The sequence below is a fragment of the Psammomys obesus genome, unplaced genomic scaffold (genome assembly GCF_907164565.1).
Source record: "Psammomys obesus unplaced genomic scaffold, mPsaObe1.curated_primary_1811, whole genome shotgun sequence".
In the NCBI taxonomy this organism is placed as follows: domain Eukaryota; kingdom Metazoa; phylum Chordata; class Mammalia; order Rodentia; family Muridae; genus Psammomys; species Psammomys obesus.
In genome coordinates this window covers 48464237-48489035 of record NW_026585644.1, presented here as the reverse complement: position 1 = coordinate 48489035, position 24799 = coordinate 48464237, and the positions used below count along the sequence as shown (strand labels likewise).

At 39.3% G+C, this 24799-nt stretch overlaps 2 protein-coding genes across 8 annotated transcripts in view; one reads left to right on the top strand and one right to left on the bottom strand.

Moving 5' to 3' along the window:
- Positions 1-12150, bottom strand: part of Camkmt (calmodulin-lysine N-methyltransferase) — a 351489-nt gene extending 339339 nt beyond the window's left edge. For all 4 annotated transcript variants that reach the window (XM_055619122.1, XM_055619136.1, XM_055619129.1 and 1 more), the window contains exons 1-2: positions 11898-12150; positions 4546-4718 (exon numbers count right to left, since the gene is read on the bottom strand). In XM_055619122.1, the coding sequence (XP_055475097.1) occupies positions 4546-4718; positions 11898-12038 (314 nt within the window). In that variant the 5' untranslated portion in view covers positions 12039-12150. The remainder of the gene's footprint in view (positions 1-4545; positions 4719-11897) is intronic.
- Positions 12151-12513: 363 nt separating this feature from the next.
- The window catches only part of Prepl (prolyl endopeptidase like), a 28672-nt gene continuing 16386 nt past the window's right edge, over positions 12514-24799 (top strand). Inside the window, exons 1-5 of one of the 4 annotated variants that reach the window (XM_055619096.1) lie at positions 12541-12679; positions 13899-14409; positions 22594-22716; positions 23564-23630; positions 24259-24462. In XM_055619096.1, coding sequence (XP_055475071.1) covers positions 14128-14409; positions 22594-22716; positions 23564-23630; positions 24259-24462 — 676 coding nt within the window. In that variant the 5' untranslated portion in view covers positions 12541-12679; positions 13899-14127. The other 3 variants (XM_055619089.1, XM_055619106.1, XM_055619102.1) reach the window with 3 other exon arrangements.

The window sequence follows — 24799 nt, the reverse complement described above, 5'->3', positions numbered from 1 at the left end:
ATTATTCCTTCATTTTAAGTACCATTATGCAAGGCTAAGAGAAAATAATGATCAAAAATTTTAATTTTCTGTAATTATAATTTTATAGTTTACATAGCTTAGTAATTAAACAACAATAAGATACTTTGAAATTCACGATCATTTAGTTATTTACTATCTTTGGGGTATTTTTTTTTTAATTTTTAAAGATTTTATATATTTATTTTATATGAGTGCTCTATCTGCACATACACCCACATGCCAGAAGAGGGCATCAGATCCCAGTATAGATAGTTGTGAGCTGGGAATTGAATTCAGGACCTCTGAAAGAACAGATAGCGCTCTTAACCACTGAGCCATCTCTGCAGCCCTGGGATACTTATTTTGAGTCTAATAAAATCTCAAAGGGCTAGAACTCAAGGCACAGGGAAGTTTAGGGTTGGGGAACAGATGCCAAGGACAAACAGGCAAGAATCACCCATGTCCTCTGTTGAGCTGACCCAGGAACTCTCAGGTGATGGGGAGCAAGACACACAGTGGGCTCATGTTTACAGTCTGCAGGAGTGCACAGCAACCACTCAGCCTACAGGACCCTCTCCCTAGAGGCTAAGATGCCCTTCTCAGTAGCCCCTGGTAGTTTGGCCGTGCATGTTTTCAACCTATCTATTTTGTGAAATCAGGAATGATTTCTCCCTTTCTCAGAAACCATCTATTACTTCCAGATGCAGTTTAAACTCCAATCCCTCAGCACTTTCCAGAAAAAGTGCTTTTAAACTGACACATATCAAGTTTTTAATTATTTGGAAATCAGTCGTGCACCATATGGTGAGAACTCTTGGACAGCCTACTTAACTTTCCTTCTTTCTTGTTAATGTTTCATTTTCATATACTTAGCTCCTTGGGAAAAGCATATCATATTTCTATTTATTTATATACAAGACACTATTCTGTTTGAATTTACCTAAAATTATTTTTTTCCTCTAATCATTTCACAATGTTGTATTTAACAAACTTTAAAATATAGAATGGGAAATTATTTCTAGATATAGAAATATATATTGACTGATTGATATAATTTTATATCAATTTTTATAATTTAAAAATACCTCTATATATTTTGTTTTTATTATATTACATAATTTTATATATTTATATATAGATATATAGTATATATAATTATCAATGTGTATGTATATACTTTATTTAAAATTTATTTTGGTTGTTCTAAAACAGTCAAAAGCTATTTCAGAATATCCATCACTCAATACTGAAGAAAACAGATACCACTGCTAAAAAAATCTTACAGAAACAGGTTGAAAGTGCTAATATGAGATAGAAAAAAATAAGAATGGAGTTCATATTGAGAAGTTAAAAGAAATTAAGAGAAAACAGTAAATAGGTAAAAATATGTGAACAAAATTTGTAATGAGGAAGAATAAACTGTTTTTGGCAAAAATCCTCCATCTAGACTCCTCTGGTAATTTCATTAACATTCTTTAGCATAACAGGGTTGTGTATAAAGCAGAAAGTTGATGATCACAATAATGATTAAGGAAATCAACATACCTAGGCTCCAATTTAAGAGGCAGGATTATGCAGAAGCTAAAAGTATAGACTCTGTGTCCATCTAGAGAGGTTATCAATAGGGAAGTTACGCTGAAGTCACTGAACTATGCCTGTAGCTATCTGTGAGCAGTGCTTTAAAAGTACAAACCGTGGAGACAGATTACCTGTTTAAATACAGGCACAAATTACTGCATGACCAGCTGTGCGACCTCACCCAGGTTATTCCTCATTTATCAAATGATGATGTCATAGTATTCACCTAAGTTGGCTATTGTATTAAAGATGCTAACACATAGAAACCACTTAGAAAGTGATATCACCTAGTAGACATCAGCTGTCAGCCCTCCTCAGTGTTACTCTGACTAGCTATTGAAGACCAGGTTCAACTGACGAATTCTGTGTAGTTAAGGTATTATTTTTGCTTGGATAATGTAGAAGGATACAAAGCAGAAAACAAAGAGGGAGATAAAACTGGAAACCCTCAAGGCCAAATTTTTAGCTCAGTAAGGACTCTGCCATAGTTCTAGAGACATTTATTCTTTCAAAAATGAGTCGTTGCAAAGAGCCGTGTTATTGAAAAAGCTCAGTCCATACAATACCCAAGCTTCCAGGTGATAAGCCAGGGCATCCCTGTGGATGGATAACGAGGCCTTACTGGTAACAAGTCAACAAGTGAAAACCTCACATTCTCAGCAGCCAACATTACTGAGCATTGAAAACTCAGGAAACATCCAGCTCCAACTTACTCTGTTCTTTATCACAAGAAGATGCAAGAAAATAGCTTTGAAAGTTTATTCCTGGGGGGCTGGAGAGATGGCTCAGTTGTTAAGAGCACTGTCTGCTCTTCCAGAGGACCGGGGTTCAATTCAATTCAATTCAATTGTGAGCACCCACATGGTGGCTCACAACTGTCTGTAACTCCACTCCCAAGAGATCTGATACCTTCACACTAATGCACATAAAGTAAAAAATGAAATAAACTTTATTCCTGAACGCTCTGGATCACTCCGGTTTCCCATCTTTTTCAATTCACACATACTATCTTCCAGTTGGCAACCACCTTATTCCTACTTCCCAAATGTAGCATAAGGATTCCTGGACACAGAAAATACCAAAGCACCTAGCTCATTACCAGGCACTTAGTAATATGTAACAACTTTATTTTCTGAGCAAGGACTAAATAGATGATCTACATCAAACAAAGTGAAGGAATGTGCTGGCACACGCCTTACTATCAGCACACAGAGAAGCAGAAGCAGCTGGATCTTTGTGAGTTCAAGCCTAACCAGGGGCCATGTAGTGAGACCTATCTCAAATTAAGAAAAAAAAAAAAAAAAAAAAAGGGTGAACTGGCATACTCTAGTTAGAATTTCAGAATGACTGTAAAGGCAAGTTCACAAAATACTTTTAATTACTGTAGTCAATAAAACACGTATTTAAAAATAGATCCTTACACCTGTTTTTTCACACCACTCAGCTCAATCAGTATTATCCAAATGTTTAACTCTTTTGGCACCTTTGAAAATTTAGAAACCTTAACCTAAAGTGTTATAAACAGATATCCTTCATGGCAAGAACCTCTTAACATCATTCCAGGACTCCTGTAGGCTATATTCAATCACACTTGCCCTCCAGATGCTCCTTTCTCTTCTTACAGTTGGTATCACTGAATAGCCCTCACCTCGGAATGTGAGATCCTGTCACAAAAGGCAGGTTTTATAAAAATGAAACAACTACAGCATTACTGCAAAATACCAGACTATAACTAGGAGTAAAAGTGGTATTTTTGTTATTTCAGTTTGCAACTTTCTTGTCTCTTAAACAATTTTAAGAACTAGAACAGTCTGCATGCTTCTCAGAAATCAGTATTTTTAGCTGAAGTTCCTACTATTTTTCTGGTCATATTCTAAGAGCAACAAAACATGAATGGGAAGAATACCAAAGCTTGATTTTCAGATAACTACCACTTGAAGTATAGTTTAGAAAACTGTTTTTATTTTCAGCCTTCTCTGCCTCAAAGAACTTGGCCTTTTATCATAATCAAATGCTATGAGAGAATAGATAAATGAACCCCTCATTTGAAACTCACTATATCCTTAAATTAATTATTTTCTAGTCTGACAACACAAGACCCAGTGAAGGTAGCAAAATTCTTAATTGTTTTTTAAGTTTCTAAAAATATTGAATTTATTTTCAAGCACTGCATAAAATTTAAATCTCAGTTAAAAGTGGTTTGAATGACAATGGCCACCAGAAACTCATATATTTAAATGCTTGGTCCCAAGTTGGTGGAAATGTTGGAGAAAGATTAGGAGGTATGGCCTAGATGGAGTAGGTGTGGCCTTGTTGGAAGAGGTGTATTACCAAAGGTGGATGTTGTCTCTCATGTCTCTCTTTGTTTCTCTCTCTCTCTTTCTGCCTGCTGCCTAAAGATAAGGACATAAAGCTCTCAGCTACTGCTCTGGCACCATGCCTGTCTGCTTCTCAACATGATGATCATGGACTGATTCTCTAAAACTGTAAGCAAGCACCCCCAACTGAATACTTCCTTATATAAGAGTTGACGTGATCATGGTGTCTTTTCATAGCAACAGAACAGTGACTGAGACAAACAAGCACGTCTTCATTAGATGTTGATTTTTATAAGAACACAGACTTACAGACAACACATAAATATATAATTTATAAGATAAATAATAAAAGCGTTTTTAGAAATAAAGTAGCAATAAACTAAAGTAGAATGAGATTATCTCTGGTGAAGCGATTGGGCCAAACTGCTTGACTTTTTGAAGTTTCAAAAGTACTTTAAAGTTGATGCTTTCATTTGATACTCGTGGTTTTATGAGATAGAAGCATAAGAGAATCTGTCTAAGGCAATGGGATTTTCTAACATCAAGTTTCACAGCTCAGTTCTAATAAAGACTGCTGCAAAGCCACAGCAGGCATGGAGCTCTGCGTGCCCAGGTCTCCTTCTATGACCTGAACTCGGACAACTCTCACCTTACGGAGATGCTGTACTCGGGATAAAAGACGCTCGTGTACTGGACCCAGGAACCATCCTCCTCTTCACTTCCCCTTTTGTTGGCGTCTGTGACTGAGAACAGATTAAACGATTCAAATCTTCTCACAGACACATGTCTCAGACAGTCATCCAGCTGCTTCTGCCTCAGAACCTTTGAAATAAAATCAAACATTGGGGTTATATGATATAAGTAGTATAAGGCTAGTTTGCAAATTTTAAGTGATAAGGGGAATTTCATGTCCAATACTACTGGATTAGATTATTCAGACTAACTTCCCGCTGAACACACGGAGAAAATGGACAAAACACTTGAAGGCGCTGGAAAGCAGTGAAGACAGTAACAGTTAAACAGTGTGATACCTTAAAAAGGGGGGAATCAAGAGTTAGTAAGGCTTTTATATCTGATTTTCTCCTGGGCATCTGTTAATTAGAGGACCTGAGAACACAAGTAACACCTTTAACAGCTAGAACTAATGCAAGTCTTATTATTAGGCTCTGCATGTGTATGTGCATATCTGTGTGCATGTGTGTACACGTGTTGTTCGTGTGTACGTGTGTGCACATGCAGCACAGTATGTTTGTGTATGCACATGTGTGTGTACCCGTGTGTGTGACATATATATGTTTGTATATATGTGTGTGTGTTTGTGCTTCTGGGGTTGTGTGTGTATGTGTGTATATGTATTTACTTGTTTTAGGAGAAATCAAATGACTAGTTTTACTGGTTTTAGTTTTCCATGTTTGGAGAAAAGAGATAGATATAAAATTAAATGGTTTTAGCAAAAACCTTACAGGTCCACATCCAAATGGGAGAAAACCATAACCTAATGAAGCTTTCCATCTTCTGCCTTTTAAAACTGTACATGTGTATTTGCCCATCCCTGAAGACCTCAGTGATCAGACTTGCAGCAACTAGCACACTGGGTGCTCCCTGCTGTCTCTACATAGTATTACCGCAACACAAGGTGAGACTCCTTGGAGAAACAGCAAGAATTACACAAGATGAGCTTGGAGAGGGAGAGAGAGAGAGGGAGGGAAGGGGGGACAGAGGGAGGAAGGAACATCTCCAGCCTCAAAACCAAAAGGAAAAGAAAAAAGAAAAAAAAAATTAAGCCTTCTGTATTTTCTGTATTCTTTGGAGTACTTTGACTTTGCTTTTTTTTTTTCCTAATTTGGACCCTTCTACAATTTATGTGTCACCTTGTGCCGGACTGTGCTAGTCATCCCGGCCATTCCAGTTTTAGCACACATGCTGCTGCAGCAAGCCCTTGGCTTCATCTTGCAGAACTTTTAATTGTTAGCTTTAAATTCCTATTTTTCCTTTTTATTCTTCTTTTTAAATTGCTTTCAAATTTTCTCTTTCTTGGATATCTTCTTGAATCTTTTCTAATACTTACTCCTTCCTATTCTCCTTCAGAACATTCTGCACAACTTTTCCTTTTCTTTCTGTCTCCTGAACTCAGCTTCTCTACATTTTCCTCTTTCTTTGCCTCCTTCCTTTTTCTATTCACTTAGTATTTCTACATTTACCCTAATAATTTACAATTTCATAGTAGTTTTCATATTCTTTGGCTTATAGTCATTGTCAGTGAATTGGTGGGCTCTTAAACAATTTCTATAACTTGTGCAACTTGATTCTGTAGCTGTTGTAATTAATTTTGTGTCCTCACTGGATAGTATGAAGACTGAGCCTCTGGAGTAGGCTGCTCAGTAAGATCTTCAAACAAAACTGAGAGTCAAAGCAACATTCCCAGACCACATCACAGAAACATTGAAAGGCAGCATGACCTCTAGAATACTACAATTCTTCACTGAATTCAAAAATACTGAGTAGATAAAATACAGGATGAAGATTTCTAATGTCTACTGGTAAAAACGAAAGTGACAACAAAAATTTCAATCCAAGAGCTGGAGAAGAGAGTCAGCAAAACAAAGGGAAATGGACAATAAAAGTCAACAAGAGGATGAAAAAGTTACCAACATAGAGGACAAATTCACTGGGAAAGTGTATAAAATTATGTATTATTTATATACACATACATATCATATATCTATGTAATATGTAATACATTCTACATAATATGTTGATGATTTTTTTTGAGTCAGGGTCTTTCTGTATATCCCCGGCTGTCCTAGAACTCACTATTGTAGACCAGACTAGCCTCAAACTCAGAGCTCCACCTGCCTCTGCCTTCCAAGTCATGAGTTTAAAGACATGTGCCATCATGACCGGATTGGAAATACATATTTTTAAAAAATGTACTTCTTTAATCCCAGCACTCAGAGAGACAAAGGCAGGCAGACTTCTGTGAGTTCAAGGCCAGCCTGGTCTACAAAGTGAATCCAGGACAGCCAAGGCGACATAGAGAAACCCTATCTTAAAACAAAAACGAAAACAAAAAATAAACAAAACAAACAAAAAAAGAAATGTTGGACATTAGAAACGCAATTAACCAAGTAAAAAATTAGTGGAAAAAATTATTTGACTTAAACACACTTAAGAACCAAAAAAAAAAACTTTTGAATGACCAGAAGGTCATTGAAGAAGTCATAGTAGAAATTAAAATATTCCTAGAATTAATTCAAAATGAAATGTAACTTCTAGAACCTTGAGGTACTGCTAAGCAGCTATGGGTGCTTACATTAAAAAACAAACAGAGCCAGACCTGGAGACACACACCTGTAATCTCAGAGACAGTTTCTCTGTGTAGCCTTGGCTGTCCTGGACTTGCTTTGTAGACCAGGCTGGCCTCCAACTCGGGGATATGCCTGTTTCTGCCTCCCTAAGTGCTGGGATTATAGACAGGAACCACTGTGTCCCATGTGTGGCACACACCTTTAATCCCAGCACTTGGGAGGAAGAGGCAGATGGATCTCTTTGAGTCTGTGGCCAGCCTGGTCTACATAGTGAGCTCCATGACAGCCAGAGCTAACATAGTGAACCCTTGTCTCAAAGAACTAAAATAAAATAAAAAATTTAAAAATAAAATAAACTAGTGATACAATTCAAGGTCTTTAATGTATGTATTTCTAATTTTTATAATTAGTTTAATTATAAATTATGTAATTAATATGATTATGATTTTTCAGTTCCATGTAATTACTGAGTTTTCAGTATGCACAGTTCAATAATTTTTTTTAAAAAACATATTTGGGTTAACTGAGATAAATTTATCTTTATGGGGATTTCTGTTTTTATTCAAAAACATTTTTATTTAAATATTTTTCATATAATATATTTTGATCATACCCTTTCCCTTTTCCAAACTCCTCCCAGATCCTTTCCATCTCCCTACCCACCCAACTTCAAGAAAAAAATATGTATATATAAAAGTAAAAACAACCAAACAGGGGGCTGAAGAGATGGCTCAGCAGTTAAGAGCACTGCTCTTTCAGAGGTCCCAAGTTCAATTCCCAGCACCCACATGACATCTCACAAACAAGTGTAATGGGATTAATGCCGTCTTCTGATGTGCAGGCATCCATCCAGACAAAGCCTTCATATACATAAAGTGAATACATAAATCTTAAAAACAAACAAACCTAATAAAACAAAACAAAAAGCACCCTAGAAAACCATAAAGTCCTTTTGATGTTGGCCAACTACTTCAGGGTATGAGGCTGGCCTGAAGAGTGGTTGATAAGCCCAGTGATACTCCATTGGAGAAAACTTTTCTTTTCACAACAGATTATCAACTGAAATAGCTTCTTGGTTAGGGTGGGGCTTTCCCTTCTCCATGCTGGGATTTTATAACTCAAGGCCTCAAACAAGTAATAATAATTCAGGGGCTGGAGAGACACCTCAGAGGTTAAGAACATAAAATCATGAGGACCTAGGTTCAGTTCCTACTACCCACAGGAGGTGGTTCACAATGCCCTGTAACATAAGCTCCAAGAGATCTGATGCCCTCTTCTGGCACCTGTACTCTTCTACACAAGCTCACCTCCCATATACAAACAATTAAAAGTTAAATCTTAAAAAAAAGCCAAATCTAAAAGCACTAGAAAACAAGGAATAATTAAAATCAATGCAGACATTAATGAGACAGACTAAAAGAATAAAGAGAATACAGAAAAAACCAACCAAACTAAAAGTTGATTCTTTGTAAAGATAAGTAAGATGGGTAAACCCCTACCTAAAACAGGAAAGAAAACAAACAAAGCAAAAAAACTCAAATTATAAATATTAGAGGTGAAAATATATGGGAAGTCACTACAGATGCCAATGAAACCTGAAGGGTTAGCAGAGAGCACTCCAAAACTTGAGTCTACAAAGTGGAAAGATCATCAAAGGTAGGAGAGTCTGACAGAAGCCTGCCCTTGGTCCTTTGCTTACAATGAAAAACTGATGTCCAATAAAGTGTTCATCACCACACAAAGTCAAGGGCAGAACGGAGCCTAAAATCAGGGGTCTCAGCTAGCACTGAGAGTCTCACACATAGCATCCTGCTTCACACTACACTCTGAGACAGTCTATTAGTCAGATTCCTCAGCCAAGTGTTCAGCCCTCTCGGTAGAGAGCTTCATGCCAGAGGTGTCTGTGGTTTTGTGGATGTATGCCTTCATTTTGACAACCTCCTCTTCTTTATGTAATTCTGCTGAGACTGTTAAAGCAGTTTGATGACCCAGATTAGCCAAATAGCTCCATGCTCTTGGGCACAACAATTCCCAAATGTGGCCTACAAGACTCATTTGGAAGAAATTATTTATTAGGGAAAACAGATGTTTCCTTCAGGGCCACTAACTGGATGGAGGTTGAAAGCCTGAACTGCAAGTAGTCATCACTGCTATCAGAAGAGACTCAACAAAAGGAAAATAAAGCACCTGTAACTTCCTTAGTTGCTGATCATACACAGATTCTAGTTAAGGCAGGCACTAGAGTCAAAAGTCAGCAATTTGTCACATAACGTAGAAACAATACTGTACTAGTAAGACAGTTTTCTCTCAAAAATGTCAATTCCAGAGTAAGCACTCAATAGGTAATGCCACTGGAGACACCACTGGAATCCTGAGTAGTACAGAAAGACAAATGGGGGGAGGGGGCAGGCGAAAATAAACCCACATCATGAAAGTGTGCACAAGAGAAAGAACATCCCATGCCTGGTGGTAGAGATCAAAACTAGGGATTTGCACATGCAAAGTGTTTTATCACTTGAGTACAGTCACAACTTTCTAGCCCTCATCAGATTCTTCACACTCTGCTCCTGAGTACAGATGAGGCATGAATAAATTGTTCAGTCACTTTAAATGCTTACAAAAAGCCCACAAATGTTTAGCCTGTTGGAACAGACTGAATTATTACAGGAAAAAAAAATCATTTCTTCCCTGACACACACAAAAAGAGTACTTTTCCCACAGTGTGACTTTTCCCCACGAGTCTTCCCTCCTTCCATAGCTAACAGCCTATGCCATGGTCCATAGTGATTACCAACCTGACAAGAACTAGAGGAGTCTAAGGGTCCCAGGAAGCACATGAGGGGCAATTCATCAAGTTGACCACTTGCCGTGCCTGTTGTTACGGCATGCTGCAGTGCTTCGTATTTGGTTGTTAACTACTCTGCTCCCTGAGGCAGGGTCTGCTTGCCGTCTCTTATGAACAGACAATCACTTATCCGAAATGATGTTTGCTGACCCTGATTGGGTAAATAATTGCCTACACACTGGGCAGGGCAGAAGAGAGTTAGACCAAGCTAAGTTTCGTGGGCTTGGAGGAGAGGAGGTCACAAGAGAAGTCAGGGAACAGAGGCAAAGTAGAGCTCTTCTCCTCTTCTGGAGGCAGAGCTGCCATGGGTTAGCATGAACAAGAGCAAGCAGCTGGGAGGTGCCTGCTGTAAGGATCAGTGATGGAGGGAAGCAGCCCAGATGAGAAACACGGGCAAGTATTTGTGGGCTATATGATGGGAGGTAGGCCTGTTAGGAATTATTAGAGCAGTGGGCATGGGATGTGGGGCAGAAGGTAAAAGATAGCTTAGGAGGGTAGTTTCTGCCCAGTGCCAGAGTTTAAGGCATATTAAAATCTAACAGGTGTCTGTGTCTTTTATGATATGATGCTGGTTAAATAATAATAGCTGCTGTAATAATTATATGTGATTAACAGTAAACACTAATAACCAATATTTACTACACCAGCCTGTAAAGGATTTTCTTGATTGAATTCACTGAGGTGGAGAGACACACTCCAATTGTGGTATCATGATTTCACAGACGGGGTCTTGAACTAAAAAAACAGAACTAAAACACTGCTCTCTTCTTCCTGACTGCTAACACAGTGTGACCAGCTGCTTAAGGATCCAGCTGCCTTGACTTTTCCTGCTATCATCTGCACTACCAAACTGTGTCCCAAAATAAAGCTTTCCTTTCTTAAATTGCTCTGTCTAGCATATTGCCACAGTAGTGATACAAGTAAAGTGATACAGCATGTTAACAGACATCAGGGAAGCAGGGATTTTAAATGTGCCTTTTGCTCTCTTAGACGTCTACCATAACTGTGAGAACATGCCAGCCAACTGAGCAAAGAACCGCGGGTATAAGGACCAAGTACATAATATTAAAAACCACGCAGGTGACCACAACCTACATCAATAAACTACCAGGTGGCTCACAAAAGTTGTATGACATACGACAAGGGGTTGGCTGCTATTAGCAATAGCTAAGTAAAACAATACACTAAGGACTCAGTGCTCTGAGCCACTGGCTGAGTGATTTCTCTATTGCTGGGACGAGACACAATGACCAAGGAAACTCATCAACACAACAGCCTTCACAGGATTAGTTTGGAAAATAGGAGCCAACACATTTGGATTCGTTGGTACCTCTTGGGCTGCGAGCGTCCCCAACGATCACTTCAAACTTTGACGATAAACGCCTGACTTTCGCGTGGCGGGAAAAGGGAAAGCGACTGCTTTCCCTACTCCCTCTACTCTCTGATAGAAAACACACGGAAACGCGTGCGGTGTCACCATTCCATCAGACAACCACGCGGACGTCCAGAGATGCAGGACCAAGGGGAGCACCCAGGAAGTGGGGGACAACAACCGGCGGGGACTTAAGAACGTCAAGGAGAGCGGCCCGCGACAAGGGGCGGCGGTCCCACCCCCGGGACGGACGAGGGTTCTCTACCCGGATCTGAGTTTCCCGGGACCTCGGCCAAGGCGGTCCCGCTCGCCCACCCCGCCAGACTCCCCGTTTGTGCGGCGGGACGGTGTAGACGGAGCCAGGGGGCGCCGCGAAGGCAAAGTGCGAGGCGCGGCGGGGAGCCGCGGGGAGAGGCGGCGGCGGCCGCGCACCTGAGGGAGTGGCCAGCGGCGGGGTGGCGGGCGCTCGCCCTTACCTGTCGCAGAAGCCGCCACCGGACGGCCCCCCTGGGCGCCGAAACCACCGGCCCCCGGGTGGCACTGCCAATCGTGGGAGCCTTGCCCGCGTCTGCTTCTGTCCTTCCAGCCCCGGCGGCCGCGACCTGCGACTCCATCATCAGGGCTGACTGGACGCGGAGACGCCTCCGCCGCGGCTCTCCCCTGTCAGGACCTGCCAACTTCTTCCCTGTCAGGACCTGCGACGCCCGGCCTCTCGCCCACAGCCCGTGCGTGCACCCTCCCCGAATTCCGCATTTCCGGTATTCGCATCTCCTTGGCAACCAGGACAGCAGCGTCACGTCATTGCACCAGTTTTCTGGTAGCCATCTTGAGTGAGGGCGAGCCTGAGTGGGAGGGACCTGAGGAGCAGCTACAGGGAGGGGGGGTTCTCGTTGTTTTTTTCTTCCTCTCTTTGTCTCTCGCTCGCCAGAATACAAAAAAAAACAAACCAACACAATACAGGTGTCCTTTGAGACTAGTAAATCCAGGAAGCGAAAGAAAAGAAAAAAACCCCATTCCTGACCATAATAAATATGGCGAAATGTGCTTCCCTCCTCGGGCTGGATTGGTGTTACGTAAAGCGGCGAGCTGCAAACTAGCTCTGGGCGGCGCGTGGTAGGTTGCCTTTCTGGCTGGGTGCTGAGCGCAGACGTCGAGTGGACCAGGCTGAGGGGACTGCAGCTCCTTGAGAGCTACGGGTTCTCACGTTTGTCTTCTCCGCCTTCACTCGTCTGTGTCCAGAGCCGGTCTTTCAGTTTGCGTACGTATGGAAGGGTTGCTGGAGGGTCCCCTTTCCTGATTCCTCTGCCCACCACCTTCCAGCCATTCCTCAGCTCCCTGGGCCCCCTTTTGGTCCCTGTCTTTTCTGTGCATGGTCATCGGTACCGTTCTCCCACATCCCTGGGATGCACAGTTGCACCGGGAAATGAATAGGTTCTCCTGGGAACACCCATTTGTCTACCCCACCGCTATCCTGGCACAGTCTTCTGCGTGCAGATGATGGATGAATGGCTCGAGGCTATGGGGATAGATAAGCGATTTGGGAGCATTTTTCTTCTAGGCTGTTGCTCCACTGGTCCATTATTTTGCTGCGACATAAGAAATTAAGCGGGGAGGGGCTTCATAGCTGATGGGATCTGTGGTGAAACTGATGCAGTGTTTCTGTGCTACTATAGAATGTGTTAGAGAAGAAGTCTCTAATGACACCCAACAGTGTTCAGCATACCTAAAATATTCCTATGCTAATATTAACCACCTTTTGTTGAGTGGCTGCTATGTGCCAGGTGCTTACACTAAGTTCTTGACATAAATTGTCTGGGTTTTTTTTGTTTGTTTGTTTGTTTTTGGGTTTTTGTTTTGTTTTGTTTTGTTTTGTTTTTCACGAAACAACACCAGAAAGTAAACGGTGTGGTCATTTTTGTTTTACAAGTGGAGAAATTGAGACCAGATGCAGGTAACATGCAAAGCCTAAGGCCTAACCCTGGGTCTCTGACTGTGGAGGTTACAATGAACTTACCTTCCAGTAGAAACCAAAGACGACTCTATGGTTTATTTGTGCATCTTAAAAGTTTTTCTAAATTAATTATCCTCTTATGGTTAAGCCCAATAGCCCACGTACAAGGTGAGGAGCCAAATCAGTTTAACTTTTTTGCTGTAAAAAGTGAGTTAGGGAAATTTCTTAAGCCTCCCAGATCCACAGTTGGATCACCTGTATGTTGAATAGCACCAGAGCTTCTTCATCAAGTACATGTGAAGTTTAAGTAGAAAATAGATGAAAAGACTCTGGCACCTAGCCAACACTCAACAAATATTAATCCCCCTTTTATTAAGTAATTCAGGCTTTTCCTATTTGTCTTTTACATATGTAGGATAAAACCTATTTTGCTTTTGAACACCCTGAGTTCCTGAGATTCACATTAAAACCATTTACTTATTTGCAAATTTTTATTTTGTTTCTTGTTTTCTGTTTTTTGTTTTAGTTTGTCCATATGTTCACCAGAATCACTGCTGCATAGCTTGAACCTAGTAAAACTGATTTTACAGATGACACGGTTAAGTCAGACCTGCCAAGAAGTACGATTTGAATGAACTTTAATTCATACACCTTTTTAAATTTATTTAACCTAAGTTATCAGATGTCTGCCGTTATTTGTAACCTAAGGGGCTAATGACCCCAAAGGTGGGGGATAAGATCTCAAATGCTCTGAGATGCCATTACTGTGTAATTCTATGTGTGAAATCATTCGCGTGCTGGCAAAAACCAGGAACTTTGCTGCCATGCAGCAGACGACCAAATTACTTCTTCGAGCTTTGAAGTGTAGTATTCCTCACCTTGGCAAGTGCATGCAGAAACAGAATTACTGTAACTTCGCTGATCACTATTACAATAGAATAAGATTGAAAAAATATCACCCAACCAAGAGTCTGCAGAATAAACCCAAGATAGCAGAATTAGCAAGAAACATCCCACATCGGAACTTCTCATGTAAGGTATGGACCATTTAAGTTAATCTGTTTGTAGGCCATTAATATTAAATTTAGCGCATAAATAATGGGTAAGATATCCATCACTAATCTTCTCAGTAATTCAAATTTGATTTTAAGATTTTTTTTTCAGGCTCAAATATCTGTAGTCAATATGAGTACAAAAGATTGTATGTGAACCTATAGAGCTATAATATATATAAAAATGTAGATTGATAAAAACTGGTTTGATCTTAGGACTTAGTGCAAATGTGTTTTAAGATATGGCTTACTAAAATGTCAAATTATGCCTCTTTATAAAACCTAGTAATATGCTAATTCCTGTATAAAATCTTTGATTAGGAAGCTTTACCATGTAGTTGTGTGTTGTTTCTTTATACAAAGAAATGAAAAGCTATCATGTTTTTGACAACTTGTGTCCCTAAAGAAAATACTGACTGTTCTGCCAGGCCCCAAACTGTGGACTTGAATTCAGCCCTGAGGAACTGGTTGCTTTGAATAGAGAGGAGCCCCATGTTCCGGTTACCCTGAGACAGGCCCACTGTACACCTGTTGTCCCTGTGTAATTATTAATAGTCCTCTTTCCTCTCAAGAGTGTCCTACCTAAGATGCCATGTTACATGGTCATCATACTTAACTTGCGATCAAGCTATTGCTTTTATGACAGATATCCTCTACCTTTTAACTATGTCCGTGGGGCTCCTTACACTCTAGTAGGGGTGCCAACGTTACTATTTTAGCCACTATTAGTGTGGAACTCAGTTACAGTCACAGTATTGTAGTACAACTATAACTACTATTTCCAAAATCCTATCGTGTGACCCTCCCCCAACAGTTGATGTGGCCCTCAGCTCTGGGGCGGCCAACCCACTTCCTATATGTATGAACTGGACTATTCTGATACCTTGGGTGAGCAGAGCACACAGTACTTAACCTTTTCTTTTTGTTTTGTTTTACTTTGCTAGTGTTCTTAGGTGCCATAGCATGTGTCATGACTTCATCCCTCTTCGTGGAGATGATACTCTGGTTAAATAATCTACATGCTGTTTATACATCTGTCAGTGAACACTCGGTGTATTATCTTCTAAGTTAAACTATTTTACTTAATTGTGTTTTGTTTTTAGTTTTTACTCAGTTTTTTGTTCTTAGCTAATTATTTGGTGCACATATATGTCTTTTCATGTTGAGTCCTCTCCCCTCCACTTCCTAGATTTCAATCTTCTAGATTGTTTTCCTTTGAAATGTTAGCTTGGCTCTGTGATTCTTAACTTTACACACCTAGAAACTTCCATTTTCTGGTTTTATTTTTAATGTAGACTTTATAGCCATACTTTATACTCATAAAGTTTAAAGTTTACCTACTGCTCTAAGCCTTTGAGTTGTTTTATTTTGCATCATGATTAAAACACTATGTCATTTTGTCTTGGTTTATAAATAGTAAGCATGAGTTACCATCAGAGGAGCAGCTGTGAGATTAGCCCATACCCCAGGCCAAGAGGTTGTCTCTGAAGCCATTTGTCTCTGAGGCAACTTTTAATTTTGTCGTAGACTCCCACTCCTAGAAACTGACCTGACAGCAACTCTACAAATAGAAACTCTTCTATGGACTTCTTCCACTGACAAAGCAGCTCTCCTTCCCCACATTTTATATGTCAACCAGTCCTTCTATGGCAAATAAAATTATCAAAATGCCGGGCTGTTTCTTCATTATGCTTACTGAAATCTGAGGACAACTTTTAACGATAACCCCACAGCTGTGAAAATACTCTGGAGGCAGAAATGCACATTTCTTTCTTTTGCTAGGTACCACTAAGTTCTATATGTGTCCACTTTTACAAGGGATAGGATAGGATAGGACAGGACAGGACAGGATAGGATAGGAACAGGTCTGTTTAAAGACGCACTTCTAGAGAAGTTACCTGAAGAACAATGGAAGACAGCATATGTAATAGAAAAACTAAAAAGGAAAAGAACTAGCCAGAACTGGTATGACTGTAGACTCATCAGGGATCTTAATTTTCTTCACTCAAAAAAACAACAACAGCAAAAAAAAAAAAAAAAAAAAAAAAACAACAACAACAACAACCTCAAACCTCACTATGCCCACTTTCCTTGGCAACTGATTATCATAATTTTGGATTCTTCAGTACCAACTTCTGCACACTAGACAAGCAATCCTAGGAGCTTTTTATCAATGCAGATTCCTAGATCTTAAGCCATTTCTGTTGCATCAGAATGTCTGTTGCTGAGGAGTAAGGATCTGATTTCTTGTTTATTTTTGAGACAAGATCTTTCTGTGTTGACCAGAATGATTGTTCATACAATCCTCTTGCCTCGGCCTCTCAAGTAACTAGGATTATAGGCATCATACCCAGCCAGAAGTCTGTTTTTTATTTGTTTGTTTGTTAAGTCCCTTGGATAACTGACATGCAGGGCTTGCCTGCCGCTATCCATATATCTATATTTAGAAAGTGAAGGTACTTGGTGATGAGTGTTGCTGATCTAACCCTGATTATTCAGTTGTAACGTTCTTTTCAGCCAGTATCTGAAGTTTCCATAGTATGTTAAGCAGCTGGTAGGAGTCATTCTACTGCACTAACATTTGCCAGTGATACTCAAACACTAGTGTGAGAGCAGAGACCAGGTCCTTACCTTCTTACCATCTTGCATTATTCTCCTATAAATAAATGACTTCAAAAATAACCGATCATGACTATTTGAACAAGATACAAAAGATAAAGTTCAAGGACAGCCAGGACTATGCAGAGAAATCCTGTATCAAAATTAAAAAAAAAAAAAGAGAGAGAGAGAGAAAGAAAGAACTTTAATCTTGACATTAAATATTAAATTAATTAACGTTAAATGTGTCATTTGATTAACAGATGCTACCAGTGGGGGCAGTCTGTGTATGTGTGTGTGTGCTCAGAGTTACAAAATTCTAAAATTTATCTGGACTAGCTTTATGCCTCTACTTTTATAGATTCACATTTTTTATATATGCTTGAGTGTTTGCCTACAGGTATGTCTGTGTACCATGTCCAAGGCTGATGTCCATGGAGGCCACAAGAGGGAATCAAATCCCCTGGAAGTAGGGTTACAGACTGTTGTGAGCTGTTGTGTGGACACTAGAAATTGAATCTAGGTCTTCTGCAAGAGTAGGAAGTATTCTTGATCTCTGAGCCATCTCTCCAGCCACTATAATTAGAGTTTTAAGGCTTGATAGTATTTCACAAATGATAACTACATTATATCCTGATTTACATATATATTTCAGATATGTTAGATACAGATTTAATATATTACATAAGACAACTACCAGAAACTGTCAAGGGAGTTTCTTCGTTTACAAATTTAATGTTTTAGCACATTTCCAAATTTGTAAATTATGTTTATTCAGAGGGCCTCAAAATTTACTTTTTGGGCTAAGTGAGGTGGCTCGGCAGGTGAGGTCACTCACTGCCAATCCTAAGCTCAAGCCCTGGGTTCAAGTCACAGAACCGGATGGTGGTTTTAGTGTGGATGCTGTGTGGGGTGGTTGAGACTGAATCAATGCCAAGTAAAAGGGAACTGACTTCTCCAAGTTGTTCTCGGCAGACACACAATAAAAATAAAAATCAATGAAAAATAAGGAAGGTAGATCTTATTAGCACTGCATGGCACTGGACGCTGGTCAACTTTTCCAAAGATGGGTCATCTGATCATCCTCAGGAAGAACCCCACTTGGCTGCATAGCTGTTGGAGTTCTTACTATTAGTAGGTGTTTTGTTTTGTTTTGTGGATTTTTAAAATAACAGTTTGATCCCATCTTATTTAAGATTGGGTTTTGTGTTGATGCTGTTTTGGGGTGGTTGAGACTGAACCTAGGGTGGTCTTAATGCCAAGTAAAAACTCTGTGCCTGAGCCCAAGATTGATTTTCTTTTTCCCCTTTTTTGGGGAAAATGTACTTTTCTTTCTGTCTTACAATATTCTCATTACTATTTTCCAAAAGCTTTTCTTCCTCAAAAAAAAAGTCTTGTCTTCTCCCTGTTTAGATTTTTGTGCCGTTGTAGACAATTAGATCTATCAGTATCTCAGACAATGAGCTCAGCTTTGAGTTTCAATTTTTTTGTCAACAGAAATGACATTATAAAATAAATGTAAGTATAAACTACTGAGGGCTAGGCATATAGCCCTGTTGGTAGAGTGATTGCCTAGCATGCATGAAGCCCTGGGTTCAACAAGCACAACTGGGAATGGTGCCAAACTCCTTCAGTCCCGGCACTCAAGAGGTCGGTACAAGAAGATAACTGTTATGGTGATCCTCCACTACATAGCATAAAGGACATCCAAGGCCAACCTGGGATAAATGAAATTTTGTTCCTGAAACAAAAAGAATGAGTTGGAAGTGACCTGGTACAATGAAAAAAAAAAAAAAAAAAAAAGAATAGGGTCAGGGAATAGAAGGAAGCACATTCTAGGTTATATAAGATGGCAGAGGCTGGAGGCACGAACAGTATGGCATGTGAGCATAGGCGTAAGGAAGAGGTGAAGCACAGGAATATCTTGTGCAGATAGTTTTAGAGCAGACTTCCATGTGTGTTGTCACTGAGCCTTAGGGTCAAGGTTATATTAGCCTAATAAGGTAATCTGAGTAAGTTTACCTTTTTCCTTGTTCTATTAAATAGTTGACTATGAGTGGTGGGGTTTTTCCCTTTGATTTGGGGAGCAGTGAAGGAGGTGTAGAAGTGGTAGAAATACCTGAGGCAGGATTTCTTTATAATGCCCAGACTTAATCTCAAACCATAAATCATCCTTCAGTGGCATAGGTCACCGTATCTAGTTCAATATAACTACCTTTGAAAGCATTGGGCTTTAACTTTTTTTCAAGAAGGAGATAATCTCTTACACAATTTTGAAATACTTACTGCGTTTTGTATAGTCATTTTCATGTCCTATATTAGCTTGGGAACCACTGTGCTGAAGAACTCACTGGTGGATCAGAATCAACCAGTCAGTATTTTAGCATGGAGAGGCAAGGGCCTCACAGGTTCCCTCCCCTCACTGAGAAGCTGGTGAGAGTTGATGGCTTCTCTGGGAGAGAAAGCCCACTTTCATTAAGGGTGTGGCCCCTGTTAGGGGGAACACGTTCCCCGTGGATGGCCCTCCACACAAAGGAGTGTATGGGAAACACAGATGTGGACTCTGGATTAAAAAGTAGGAGGTGGGCATGAACTTGGGAGGCAGTGGAGTTGGATCTGGTGATTCCCCCATATGATCAAGATAACAGTTATATGCATGTTTGAAACTCTCAAATAACTAATGAAATATATTAAAAATTAAAAATGTTTTAATCTCTATTATAACTAATTACACCATGTTCTTCATATCTAATGTTCTCTGTCTTCTTTTCCTTGATCAGTTTTACCATACTTTTGCCTTGTTTAGGAGGTTTTGGGGGATAGGGAATGGGTTTGTATATTCCTGTGTCTCTCCAGTTTCTTTGTTAAGTGATTTCATTGAAACAGCCAGTGTCTTCTCTTTTGCGGCCTTTCTGTTTTCTCTACTTGAGGTGCAGTGTTGGTTTGTCCCACCATTAACGATTGTTTTAGCTAAAGCATTAACTGCCAGTGGTCCCCATTGCTAAAGGGACGTCATTCTTCCTGTAAGCAGTAAGGCTGGTGCTTTGTGAATGTTTTGCAGTATTGTTGGCCCAGAGAGTTCAGCCCTGCTGATGAGTTTAGACCTATTTGCTTCCAGAGCTCTCCAAATGATTAGTCTTTCGTACTTCCCACATTTATTAGCTACTTTTATTTGGTAAAGTTTCTTTGAAGTCCTTTTTCCCTTTTCACTTTTATTTGATACAGGTTTTGTTTTTTATTTGTTTGTTTGTAGATTTTGCTTCTTCAGTGTATTGTAACTAATTAGTTGTTATTTTTGATAACAGCTCAAATTACCCCACGTGTGGCTAATGGACACTCCTTTACACTGTCCCTTATGTCCTGCTGACATGCCTTTGTTATTCTGAGAACCTTCTTTTGAGGTTCAAGGTTTGCCAAGCCCACCTCGTGCTCTCCCGTGCCAAGATCTGGAATTAGCCATTTATGCAGATCTCATCGTCATTCATTGTTTTTCCACCTCACAATTTTTTGTCTTGAAAGTTTAACATTTTTACCATAATAAGGTTGCACATTTGATTAATATTACCTTTCATTGTTAAAGTGGATTTTATGTTGGGCTTTTGGAAAGTGGCAAAAAGTACTTCTTTTTGCTTCATGAAGGCTTCCAAAGATTTCAGCAGGCATGGGAATGGGAACATGGCTCATTAGACAGTGTGCACAAGGCCCTGCCTCAGAGTCCCAGACCACAAACTGGGAGTGATGGCACTCATTTGTAATCCCAGCCCTCCAGAGGTGGGGATCAGGTATTTAAGGTCACCTCCAATACACAGAAAGTGTAAGCGCAGCCTGAGAGTGAGGAGACTCTGTCTAAAAAAAAAAGAAAAAAAGAAAGAAAAACTTCAGTAAGGCAGTCAGTAGTCTTAGGATTCAGATAAGCTCAGTTTCAAGGCTCTTATATGCTAAGAGAATTTCAAAACAGATTTCTAGTCATATTCTAGTTTAGCATTTAATATTCTCCGCAATATTAGAGGGTTATTGATATATTTGCCTTACTCTAAACATCAGCCATATAAATTATAGGAATGCAAAAATATGAATGAAAATAAATTGTCAGACCTTCATTATTTTGACTTCAAATAATTACTCAAAAATTAACTGTCTGATGGAAAGTGAAAGTTGAGAGACTGATAAGATGGCTCAGTGGGTAAAGGTGCTTGCTGCCAAGACTTGCCACCTCAGTTCACCTCCGTGTAGTGATGGAGAAACTGCCTCCCACAAGCTCTTTAACCTCCGCATGCCCTAACATTATTAATATATAATAATTTTAAAAGAAAATAGATGCTGAAAGATTGAGATTACCATAACAACTATGATGACTAATTGTAATCTAATCCAGATCATTAAAGCATCCCAAAAATTTTTTAAAGAATAACTTTGTGAAAATAATTTCCATTTAGTCTGTTTGAGTTTCCTGTTTTATTGTGCTTACTTTTAGGTTGTAAATTCTTTACAATACAAACTACATTTGTAACTTACAGTCTCAACATTGTTGGTAAAGTACCATGAATGTACTTAGGTTGTGAACAAGTGTCAGCCGCCAGGGTCCTGACCAGCAGCCCAGTGCCTCGCTAGCACCATCTCTGTGCATCTGTCTTCCCTGGCCGAGAGTTGAACAATCAGACTTCTTAACTAACCTTCCGTTTAAACAAGGCAAAGCAGTGGAGTGTTGAGTTATTGAACGTTTTTCTGATTCGGCGGTTTTAGGTTTAGCCTTATCCAAGTGTTGATGAAGCCTCTAGTACCTACCCCCTTACCAGGAGGCGCCCAGAGCACCTAGCATTTTACTCTGAGGAAGCACGGTGGGTGATTATGTGGTTTCTTCTCCATCTCTACCCACCATTAAGTCCCTTTGCTTTTCCTTCCTTTTTTATAATGAACTATCACTTAAACAGAAAGGGAGGAGCCAGGTGGTGGTGACACATACCTTTACTCCCATCGCTTAGGAGGCAGAGGCCAGCCTCTTAAGAGTTCAGGCCAGCCTGGTCTACAGAGTGAGCCAGGACAGCCAGGGCTTCACAAAGATCTGCTCAACAGTTAATATTTGTGAAGTTACGTATCTCAACAACAGAAAATGTGCTAATAACACAGAATAAATATTGTAATTGTTCTATGAATTAATAGCCCACATTGATTAGTTAAGAAATGCCTTCCTCTCTGACATTTTCTTCCTTTTAGGATATATTTCAGTACTTAGGAAACTCAGCAGGCTTTTTTTTTTCTCTATGACTCATTTTAATTACATATGTAAAAGTTCAAAGAATTCTTTTTCCTCCTTAACTGTATGTAGTCTTTCTAAACATTGCCAAGGCTTCTTACTGCTTCTAGAAGTATCTTGAGGACTCATGCACTTATTATAATGTATCTAGTGTCTGTTTTCTTTTGATGAGCTTAAGAAAGAACAAGATTTGTAAAACTCATTTTATACACAGCTATCATTGTAATACCTGCATGACAAGTATAATAATTCTAAGAAGCAAAGACATTCCCCCGGAGTTTGAAAGATTTTGATCATACCACCAAAAATGTTTCTAGGATCTTCTGCCTATTAAGCCAGAAGCCGAAAAATCTCTTTCTGAAAACATGGATGCATTTGAAAAAGTGAGAACAAAATTAGAAACACAGCCGCAAGAAGAATACGAAATCATCAATGCTGAGGTAAGCTGCATTGTGTCTTCTGGGAGAACTGAATGTGTTGTCAGTTCAGATGCAAATGAGGCATTTCATAATTCAGAGACATAAGATTCCATCAAAATCAAGTTGCATTTAGCCTCTCAAGTGTGCTAGCATTCTCAACTGTAAGCAATAAATAGAATATGATCCTTAAAATTAAAACTTAAAGCATGGAATGTAATTGATGTAAAGTTGTAGAAATTCTAAAGAGAGGTTCATACAAAACTATCTATTTATTATTTCAAAAATATTTTTGTTGTGTCTATGTTTTTATAAAAGGAAAATTACTTTAGTAAAGCTAAGTATACAGTTAATCATTTTATAATTATCAGTCTTAAATACTGTATTGAACAGAGAAATTGAAAAATTAATATTTATTTTCTTGATCTCAAGCACTGTTTACCATCCAACAGTATGCTTTGTATAAAATCAAATCAGTACTGCACAGTTGATGATGACAGTGATTTTAAAAGAAGATGCCAGAATGTTATTGGCATTTCAAATAGCCACAGTTTTTTCATTGTATCATTTTGGATTATCTTAACAGTGCCACTTGATATTCTTAATTGAATCTCACTGTACAGATATTAGATGAACAAACATAGATTTTGTTATGCCCTTGCATTGATGTATTAAAAATCACCAATTCTGAACTTAGGAAATCTGTTCTTGCTACCTGTGTGTAAAAATGGTTCATTTTGTATTTCATTCATTAATACTTCAGTAGCTCTGACTCTCATGATAAGTCTCCTCTCTTCATCTGAACTAGTGAAGCCATTAAATAATTAAATTATTATCAAATAATAAAGAGTTGTTTTTTCTTTATTGTCAGATTAAGCATGGTGGTTTTGTTTATTACCAAGAAGGCTGCTGCTTGGTTCGTTCCAAAGATGAAGAAGGTAAACCACATATCTTTACTGATGTCCTGGCTTCCCGGTTTTCACATTTTTAACAGGAGCTTGATAGTTGTTGCTCAAAGCTATTAGAATAGATTTTTTTAAGATTATTTCTAAGATGATTGGATTAATATCTTGGTTAACATAGATAAAAGAGTTAACAGCCCACACTCAGCAACTTTAACAGTGAGAGTGGAGATGGAGTCCAGTTCTGTCTGAGTGCTGTGCTAGGTATATGAGTCATTTGTATTCTCTGTAAATTCTGTAAATACTAGACTAGCAGTTCTGAACATGTGGGTTGCATCCCCTTGGAAAATCTCTAGCTACAAATGTATGTAAATTAAACTTTATAAAAGTAGCAAAATTATAACAATGAAAATAATTTTATGGTTGGGGGGTCACCACAACATGAGGAAGGGTCACAAAGTTAAGAAGGTTAAGAACCACTGCTCTAGACTATCACAATAGCTCATAGGTTGGTATGTAGAATAATTTGAATAAAATATTTTAAATAACAGTTGTAGAAGGACATCACTATATGGCCTCAATTTAAAATGTTAAGATATGGTCTTAAATGATTTACAAGATGTATTGTGGAATTCTTTCTCTCCTACCTTCCTTTATACAGCAGACAGTGATAATTATGAAGTTTTATTCAACCTGGAAGAACTTAAATTAGACCAGCCCTTCATTGATTGTATCAGAGTTGCTCCCGATGAGAAATACGTGGCTGCCAAAATAAGGACTGAGGATTCTGAAAACTCCACCTGCATAGTTGTGAAGCTCAGTGATCAGCCTGTCATGGAAGCTTCTTTCCCAAATGTGTCCAGTTTTGGTAAGCCACCAAGAAGTCTTTTGAAAGGCAGCCATGAAATGCTTCTCATGCTTCGGATACTCCTTAGCCATGGCAGGCAGTGCCTGGTCCATTTCTCTGTGGACTACATGTCCTCCTATGGATTTCTCACTACAAAATACTCCTTTAATTATCTATCTAAGTGGGTCACCTTAAAATTGTGCTTATGGGGGTCTGGAGATATGGCTCAGTGGTTAGGAGTGAGTCTGTTACTCTTGTAGAGGATACATGGTCAGTTTTCAGCACCCATGCTAGCATCCTCTCTCTGTCCCTCCTTCTGTCTGTCTGTCTCTGTGTGTGTGTGTATTTGTTTGTGTCC